Below are 9,799 nucleotides of genomic sequence, written 5' to 3' on the forward strand. Positions count from 1 at the left end.
AAGGGTAAATTAATTCCTTTCATGCCCTCTCGTTTACAGCTCCGTTGTGCTGAAACACCTTGTTATGCAGCTTGAGGAGGAGAGAAATTCGATACATGAAGAAATTCACCCGGGCTTTCAGAGCCTTCATTGTGTGTGTGCTTGCTCAGTTTGCTCTGCAGTGTTTTTTAATCCACCACGCCTCCCCTGTATCCCACGTTATGACAGCATCCGGAGACATAGTGGCCCCCTGGCAGCACAGTCTCCCTCCAGCGTCCCTGGCTGTGCTGACATCTGGATTCCCGGTCCAACTTTTACACAATAAGTCTCCTGACGGCCTACGACGGGCTCTCCACTTTCACGCCTGTGACGTTAGCGGTGAAACACCTCTGAAACAGGAGCTCCGGGTCAGGCGGCTGATTATCGCAGTCAAGCTTTCGGCTCATGAAGTGTTTTCTGAATCCCTGCGGACCGGAGGCACAGGTCGCTTTCACATGACTGGATCCCTCGCTGGGATCTCCTGCTGGGAAGCACAGACAGTTGCACAAAAGTGGGTAATTTAAAGTCCCAAATTGTTGCGGATTGCAGAGATGTTCGCGGGCAAAAAAGTCCTGAAAATCCCCTGAAGATAAGTCTTACTATCATAGTGTACTTAAGAGAGCCCCACTGCACGCTTACCTGGCGCCCTGAGGGGTAGGCCGTTGTCCAGACGACTGGGTTTGGTGGCGATAAAGAGGTAGCAGAGGACACATACGGTGATGAGGAAGGCGAGGAGGACCACCGCTGCAATGGACAGACCGACCAGAGCACCGATGCTGAAAGGGGGGAGGAGAGAGCATGATGTGTGGGAAGGCAAGGGGGAAAGAGTTCAAACATATGAAGACTAATGATGCAGTAACAACTCTGAACAACTCTCCTCAGTGGTATTCTGATTAAGGGGGGAAAAAAGCTCTTTTTCCTCCAAAAGTGAAACGAGTAAAGGTATGCAATGTGTCTGGCTGTAATTGATGCAATGATTCAGCCCTGCTAGCTGAGGATGGGTGAGAGGAAGAACTCCTGAAGTAATTAGCATTTTAAAAGATTTCCTGTCAGGCTGATTCACACGGGAATTCATCTAGTGAGCGAGGACACTGCTACATGACTACACAATTAAATGTCAACAAAAAGCTGTAAAATCGAGAGATATTTGAGATTTTCTTGATTTTGATTAGCTCATCTGTTGATCAGAAAAGTCGTATCCTTTAAGAGTGAGAAACATATTTAAGAATTCCAAGTGAGTGACAAAATAAGTACTAAAATAAGATAATAAGATGAAAACAGCTCTTACCTCAGCCACCACATGTATCCGTATTCATAGGGGAAAAAACTGTTGGGATCATCGCAGCAGTACTTCACATCATTAAACCCGCAGCAGTACACGGCGGCAGCAGCGTTTCCCAGCCTGGGGCAGGAGAATCCGTCCACAAACACCCCGTCCGCACTGTAGTAGCTGCTGCACTCCGCGCTCATGCTGAAGCACGGCAAGAAAGAACCCCCCTCAAAAAAATCCCCTCTGATCCGTCAAATACAGAGAAGAAGAATATCCCCGCGTCCTCAGCGTGCACGTGCGCTCTGCTGTGAGTGCAGAGAGCAGAGTGATTCTCCAGCAGCAGCTGCTGAGTGTTTCTGAGTAAATCAAGGTGGAAGCTTTGAATCTGAAGAAAACTGGAGCCCTCTCTCTCTCTCTCTCTCTCCCTCCCTCCGTGTGTGTGTGTGTGTGTGTGTGTTTACATATATCTCTCTCTCACAGACTCCCACGTGGTCTCACTCCACTTACTTAATCTGCTTAAGTTTTTGGACAGTTTAATCTTATTTGATGATACCGGAATTTACCACTTTACTTCTTTGAAATGTTGACGTTGGTCTTCTTAGCGTTCAGATATTTTAAGCTGTGTGAGTCTACACCATCTCATTTTGTATTTGTCCTGGAAGTCTTTCCAGTTAAAGCTTAAAGTTGTTCCCAATTCTGGTATGATCCTCAGGGGCGTATCCAGAGTTTGGTAGGGGGGGCGGGGGGGGACAAGTGGGGCACATAAAAATGAAAATACAGATACATTTAAAAGAATAAAATGAACTTGTGTAAAACAATAACAAATAGACGTTGGGAGGTTAAAAATTAAATGGCAAAAAGCTAAAGTGCATTGAGTCTGTGTGTTGTTTCAGGAGTCAGGCACACTGTGATTAAAAGCAGACTTTCCAAGCAGTAGTCGTACATCGGGTCTGATAAAGCCCAACCAAGGTGGACAACATGACAGCTCCCTAAAAGTGAAGCCAAAACCTCTCTATCGCCCCCTGCTGACTGGCTGCAGTATAGGTCATAAAGCCTGCCTCCTCCATGTTAACAGATGGGACATGAGTCAAACTATAAAATCAAAATACACGTCAAATACATTTTTCTCAAACATGGTTTCTGTCATTATAGTCAGTTCTTATCATGCTATTTTTAATTAGTTATTTGATGCTGTAAAAATGATGATTGACAGTTCTGTTGACAAATACGGCTCCTGCAGCCGATCTGTTCCTGATTAGCAGAGTATAGGAGGAACGGCGAGAGGAGACGTAACTTAAACAATCACTGTGAACATATCTGTGAACGTCTGCTTCAGACCAACACAAGAAGCTGTTCCAGCAGCCGATCTCTGTTGTGCAGACTCTGGCTTTAAATGCGCAGGACGATCTTCTGGAGGACATGTTTGCTTCACTTTGGACAATGAAAGGAGGTGGAGACGCGTCGTCCAGCTTTACAGTCGTTGGAGCAAACGCCCTATATGTTTGCAACATCTCAGAACTAGCTTGTTTATCAGGCTGGCTTTTAGACTCTGGATGTGGGGATGGACATGCCTACAGTCTCCAGCCTGTCAAACAGTTTCAGATTAAACCTACCCCTCTTCTGTATGAGGAACGCCTCTGGCAGCCAGAGAAGGAAAACCGTGATTGAGACTACTAATTTAGTTGAGACCTTAATGAGATGAGAATTAGGATGGAGAGGAGTGTTTCTTGTAGCTGGGTCTCACTGATTAATGTACAAAAAACAAAACTTCATGAATTCAATGAATTTGGTGAAACTACTTAATATTTTATGGTTTAAATGTTTTCTGTTTTGCCCTCGCATATCCTCTGGGCGCTCAGCCTCAGCTCTAAGTGATTCACAGTCAGAAAGGGTGGATCGATAGTGGGGGATCAATACTTACAGATTCTAACAAGCATTTAGTATCTGTTCCTTAAAAAAAAACAGATAATAACAGTGTAAATACAAAATGTGGGTGGCTGCAACATTTCCAAACATTTTCAGTACATCTGTATAATGTTTGTGCCAAAACAGCCCTGACACAAAGGTCGTCCAGCGTCACTGTGGTATTACTATGTGACACGAGGATCAAACATGCAGTGTGCATGGTCGCACACTTCTGCATAAACACTGTGAGACAATGGCATGGGGACAAAAGGAAACAAAACGTGGTTTGTTAATACTTAGACAGAAAAAAATCCATGGGATGCATATTTGTGACAAGAAACAGCAGCAACATGAATTTCAACTTCAAACATTCAAAAACATGACACCCTGAAAGTTGTGAGGAGCCTGAACAGCAACAAAAAGAAGCCCATTAGTGCACGTCCAGGTCCAGGTAGCAGGTAGCAGGTTGTGTTTTTGCCGTGATACCTGCGGAGTAACTTAGCATAATTTACAGTTAAAAAAACTCTCTGCTCCGCTCTGTGCAGGCCCTCATACAGTCTCTGCCTGAAACGGCTCTGTCCCTTTAAGAAACCCCGCCCCTACAAGCCGGCTTTCTTCTGATTGGCCAGCTCTCCGAAGCCTGCTGAGGCTGCACTTTTCGTCACAAAGTCCAGTGTGTAGAAAAAACTGTGTGAAACCTGGCGTTCACAGCAGCCTGCAGACAGAGCTGAGAAGCCTGGGGATTACTCCAACATACTTTTACCTACAGATTTAAAACTTCACCAACGTTTAGTCTGGACATCCAACATTGTAACATTATGTGCCCTATTTAGATGGCGGAAGGCGCACAGTCTAAAGTGCATGGTGCTAAGTGATTTAAGTGCCTGATGCCCTTTTTTTGAGTTACACAATATGGGCGCAAACCGAGGCGCAAGGCGCAAAGAGGTTGGCTTAAGTCCCTGGATAATTCATAGGCGTGTTTTCAGCATAACAGGAATCAAACCGATCAGAGTGACAGCTCTCATTCCCTTTAAGAGCCCGGTGCGCCTGCAGGCAGGGCGTGTTGCTATTTACAAGGTGGATTTCAGTCATTCTTACATAAACCTGACCCCGACCGGCATATTCAACTTATTTCTTTTCACTGTGTCCTTGAACACGTAGAAAAAAACACAGGTTACTGTACGATACATGTCGAAGTACGGATTGATGTTAAAACCACTGACGTGATCCCACCGCCCAGCAGAGACGAAAATGAAAAGAGGCATGCTGTGTACATTTACGCACGAGGCACAGCATTAATGATTTAATTCTCCAGACAGACAGGATCTCATGTTTATTAAAGTTCTGTCTGCTGACCATCAGAGAAAGGTAGTGTCATGAGTTCTTATTGTTTAAGTTTGTATTTAATATATTGTGTTCTTGTCTTGTTGTTTAGTTATGTAATTAATTTGTGTTTCATTGTCTAGAGATTATCTCCTTGAGTTCTGCTGTCACAGTCCTGAGTTTGGTTTTCAGTGTTTCCTGTTTTATTTTGTAGTTCTTGTCCTATGTATGTTTTGTCTTGTTTTACTTCCTGCCTTTGTGTGTTTTCCCGCCTGTTGGATTATGTGCCCTGCCCTTATTGTTTTCACCTGCTCCTTTGATTGTCTCCCCTGTGCCCGATTAGTTTCACCTCCCCAGTGTATTTAGTCTTTGTCTTCCCTTGTCCCGGTGCTAGTTCTTTGTCGTCTGTCCATGTCCTTGCATTGTATTATTCTCAGTGGTCTCAGTGTTCCCTGTGTGGATTTTGTCACCTTCTGATTTATTTGGATTACTTATTGCCTGTTTTGTTGGACCTTTTTTACCATTGGATTTTGTTTGCCTGCCCCCCGTGGATTCCTCATATGAGTAAGCCTTTTGTTTCGCCTTCTGCCTTTTTATTTAAATAAATACTTATTTCACTCTGCATCTGGGTCCTCAACCGTAACTGTTTTAACCCTAAACCCTGACAAGTAGTTGTTAATGTTTATGTAAATGTTTATTTACTTATTGTTGCTGCTGGATCACATGGCTGTATTCTCGTGCGTAATGGAGACTGGATAGTGCATAAATATCTGTGGGCACAACTGTCGGTGCCACAGGTAGTTATGTCTGAGTGCGTGCGTCTGAATGAGCGCGCAGTATGGAGAGCTTTGTGTTGCTCTCTGTCGCTTTTGGCCCGTGCGCAGCTGGAGCAGGACTCTCCCTGAGGTGAAGCAGGTGTGTGTGGAGGCAGCCGTGATCTTGTCCACGTCTTCCTGCACTTCTCAGCAGATCGGTAACAAACTGAAAGCAGTATCATGATTCAATGACGTTTTTTCACTGTATCTGCAAACACGCTGCTTTTTCCTTATGAGTAGAAGCGCTGCTGTGCGTCCCCGTGTGAGTGACAAGCAGAGGCACTTGTTGTGAACTCTCCGATGTACTGTATGTCCATAATGTGCCCTCTAAATAGCAAACACAGATTGCGCCATAGACTTTAGACCAGGTTTTTGTTGGTCTAAGGCGCAGTCGCATTCTGCTTCCTCAAGATAGCAACGCGCCACCCGTTTGCCTGACCACACCTCATTTCCACAGGCGCTAATGGTGGCGCAAGATCACTTGCTATTTACACAGCGTGGGCGCTGGGCGTGAAAATGACTGTGCCGGGTTGAAGATAGCAATGACACTTGCGCTGCGCGCTTTGGCGCTTTGTGCCGGGTGGACGATAGGGCCATATGTCTTAAAATGTGAAACAGCATAATACCCCCTCTTTCAGTAATTGATGCTTAGCAGTTAGCTGTGCAGCTAGCATTTTTATAACTTCTTTTTCTCCTCAATATTAATTTAAGTCGACAGGTTTGTGGACACATTGTTAAAGTAATATTCAATGAAAGTCAGTGGAATTAATGTCTCAGTGCCTTTTCTTTTAGCATAGACAGTACAGTACAGTACACAAGTGATATCTGTTAGTAGCACTAGCCCCTTTTACACTGCCAGTTCAAGGTGGGCATGTAACGCCTCTGTTACGCCTCTGTTACGCCTCGTCTTTAATGTAAACCGCAGAACGTTAGGGCGCAGTCGTTCTGCCTCTCAGCCGGCAGCGGTGGTAGAAACAGAGGCAGGGCGGAACTGCGTTGTGTGTTAAGTGTGTGTATGTGAAGCATGCACTGTTTGTGTACACATCGTGCACCTTTTGCTTCCGCAACGCCGTCTCTCCTAATGGAATGATAAAGGCGGTATAACGTTGGAGCTTTGTTACGCCGCTGTGGTGGAAATGCAATCTGAAAAGGGCTGCTTGGATATACGAGCGCTGTGCTGATTAAATACACCTTCCACTGTGATGGTGTTTTCTAAGTGCCGTCATGCTCCGGAGGTGTTGACCTTTACATTGTGGTAATCACAAAGCCGACCCATGCATTACATAATATAGGGCTTTACATTTGTCCCCTGTGGGAGGATTGCAGAGGATTGCACACATCTTTTCTTCATGTATCATCAGAGATCGGCTGCATGGTGAGAGTTAAATAATTGAAGAGAACATTCCTTTGAAACCTTGCAAATAAAGCCCCTTGAACTCTTTATCAGTGCACTCTGCGTTTGGCGCAAACAACAACATAATAGCACCAAGGTCCAATCATCGAGTCGGTATTCATATATCTAAGTCTGACTGCAAAGGCTGTAAAGTGAAAAATGAACGAATAGCAAACTCTGTATGCTTTTTCTCTTTTGTCAAACCCCACGGAGATCCACCTCTAAAGTAGAAAAGCTAATTCCTGCACAGCCTAAACTCTGAATTGATTAACCTTCAGGTCCTTGTGACAGAAGCTGAGACAAATATCTACCTACTCACAGTTGTCCACTTTATTACAGTCCATCTTATTATTGGTATTTCCATTTGATTTAAGTGATTATATTTACAGTATGTCAACCTGCTATAAGAAATACAAGATGGTTAAAAGGAAACAACATAAATACGATTATTTCTCATTTTTATTTAACTTCTAGATCTGTTCGAGTTACTCCATATAGTACCTATAATAAATGGGAGGACATTTTTGATTGTCCTATACCATGGACACAAGTGTTCAAGTTAATGTATAGGACAACAGTAGACTCATTTTTAAGATCCTTCCAGTTTATTAATATTATTTATAAATAATTTATAACTAAGATTTGGGGTATTGCTGAATCGGATGAGTGTTGTTTTTGTTGTATGGAATCGGAGTCAGCAGTACACATGTTCTGGTATTGTCATGTTGTGTCTGCCTTTCGGAGGGAGGTTGAAGAGATGTGCAACGCAAGGAAACTGTGCCTTAAACTAGATTTTCTCTCTGTGATATTTGGCGATCTTCCAGAGACAGATTGCTATATTATTAATTTAATTATTTTGTTAGGAAAAAGATTTATCTTTAAAGCTGCTGGAGCTCCTTGAACATATATAATTTCAGAATGTTTATCAAACATAATTTTATCTTAGAAGGCTATACTGCAAATATGAATAGAGACGTTAAAAAACATTTGGGAAGGTGGAAAAGCTTTATTGAGGTGGAAGGCTGGTAGAAATGTAATTTATTTTATTTTTTCATTTATTAATTTTTCCTTTTTGGACAGGATCGTTCTGACAGACTGCTCAATTTCTTATAATAATGATTAGAATTGTTTTGGTTTGTTTTTTTTGTATTATTATTATTATATTTACCTTAGTCATACAATCTTCTTTTAGTATTTAAACATTGTTACTTAATTTGGGTTGCTTGACCTGAGAATATTTGGTGTATAAATATGTTATGTGTTTGTGCCTTACTTGAATGTGACTTAGGTGTGTTATGTTTGTTATGTATTGGTCATGTTATGTTTTTTTTTGTTTTTTTTAAATAATAAAAAAAATAATAAAATAAATGTAAGTGATTATACCCACCAAAACGACAACAAAAGTTTGGAACAAAAGCCTAAATTAAGAATAGAAAAGTCATACTCTCATATACAAAGCACTGCAATTCATTGATTCTGAACGAACAGTCGTGCAGCTCTTCACCTGTCGGTGCTGAAGCAAAAGGATGATGACTCATACGTTTCCGAGGTCTCCGAAGAAAAGATGCCTCTGTAAATGTAGCCAGACTTAATCAGAAAAGCAAGATAGTCTGGAACCAATCTGTAAGTCTTCATTCTCCAACGGGGTTATCATCTGCCTCGGACTGGCATGGACGCCTCTGGATGCTGCAGGCAGCCAATCAGAGGAATGACAGCTGAAACCTCTGTAGACCAGGAAGCTAGTTAGCAGAACCAATAAAACACGAACCCACAGGTTCCTCTGACGAGCTTAAACAAGCAGCAACACCTTAAGTTAATACAGTTCATCAGAGTTTAATGGCCTTTATATATTGATTCTTAAAAATAACGTCTACTTGCTGGTTGGCTTCACCTAATTTTCTACGTTGTTGAATCAAAGATCAGCTTACAAATGGTAAAAAAAAATGTTTTAGAGAGGTTGAGTTTGGTGGTAACAGCAACTCATGCAAAAAGAAGAAAGTTAATGCTGTAAATTCAAGTATATGCAGGTTTGATTGACAGCTCTGTCACAATCCCTCACGGCCGAGTGCCTCCCTTTTCTAACACAAGCTTTTGTTATAAACCTTGAACACGTCAGATCTGTTCGCTACAACGAGCACAAACACACTGCTTTATACAGAAGTCAAGACCTGTTTTGTGAGAGACATTGAGAAATCCTGTTTGAGAGCAAAATAAAATACTGTATAGTGACAATATACACTTATCAGATAACACTATGGCCACTGACAGTGAATAACATTGATTATCTCGTTACAATGGCCCCTGTCAGCAGGTGGGATATGTGAGGCAGCAAGTGAAGGCTGGTCCGTGTGGTCCGATCCAGTAGAAGAGCTACTGTAGCTCAAACTGCTGAAAAAATTAATGCTGGTTCTGATAGAAAGGTGTCAGAACACACAGCATCACAGTTTGTTGCATATACGGAGCAACGGAAGAAGACGGCCTGGTCTGATGAATCATGTTTTCTTTTACATCATGTGGATGGCCGGGTGCATGTTCATCGCTTACCTGGAGAAGACATGGCACCAGGATGCACTATGGGGAGAAGGCGAGCTGGTGGAGCTAGTGTGATGCTTTGGCCAATGTTCTGCTGAGAAACCTTGGGTCCTGCCATTCATGTTATTTTGACATGTACCACCTACCTAAACTTTGTTACAGACGAGGTTCACCCCTTCATGGAAACGGTATTCCCTAATGGCAGTGGCCTCTTTCAGCAGGATAATGCGCCCTGCCACACTGCAATGGTTCAGGAATAATTTTAGGAACACAACAAGAAGTTCAAGGTGTTGACTTGGCCTCCAAATTCTCCAGATCTCAATCCAATCGAGCATCTGTGGGATGTGCTGGACAAACAAGTCCGATCCATGGAGGCCCCACCTCGCATCTTACAGGACCTAAAGGATCTGCTACTTGGAGCCGGATACCTCAGCACACCTTCAGAGGTCTAGTGGAGTCCATGCCTCGATGGGACAGGGCGGTCTGACGGCAAAAGGGGGACCTATACAATATGAGGCAGGTGGTCATGATGTTATGGCTGAT

The 9,799-nt window shown here is 43.0% G+C and overlaps 1 protein-coding gene across 1 annotated transcript; it reads right to left on the reverse strand.

Moving 5' to 3' along the window:
- Positions 1–317: 317 nt before the first annotated feature.
- Positions 318–1,488, reverse strand: LOC138612241 (protein shisa-like-2B). The gene is made up of 3 exons (XM_069685558.1): positions 1,307–1,488; positions 658–794; positions 318–502 (listed from the first exon to the last, which is right to left on the reverse strand). Exons 1-3 carry the CDS (start codon positions 1,486–1,488, stop codon positions 318–320), a joined length of 504 nt encoding a protein of 167 aa, XP_069541659.1.
- Between the last annotated feature and the right edge of the window lie 8,311 nt (positions 1,489–9,799).

This window comes from Semicossyphus pulcher, unplaced genomic scaffold (genome assembly GCF_022749685.1).
Source record: "Semicossyphus pulcher isolate SPU_LCO1_2020_fin unplaced genomic scaffold, fSemPul1.0.p SCAF_7, whole genome shotgun sequence".
Lineage (NCBI taxonomy): Eukaryota > Metazoa > Chordata > Actinopteri > Labriformes > Labridae > Semicossyphus > Semicossyphus pulcher.

Excerpts from the sequence above, each read along its gene's own strand:
- LOC138612241 (XM_069685558.1), bottom strand. The coding sequence starts at position 1,488 with ATGAGCGCGGAGTGCAGCAGCTACTACAGTGCGGACGGGGTGTTTGTG. Across the intron at positions 795-1,306 it reads GGATACATGTGGTGGCTGAG|CATCGGTGCTCTGGTCGGTC; the intron begins GTAAGAGCTGTT and ends CCCCCCTTTCAG. Across the intron at positions 503-657 it reads CCTACCCCTCAGGGCGCCAG|CAGGAGATCCCAGCGAGGGA; the intron begins GTAAGCGTGCAG and ends TGTGCTTCCCAG.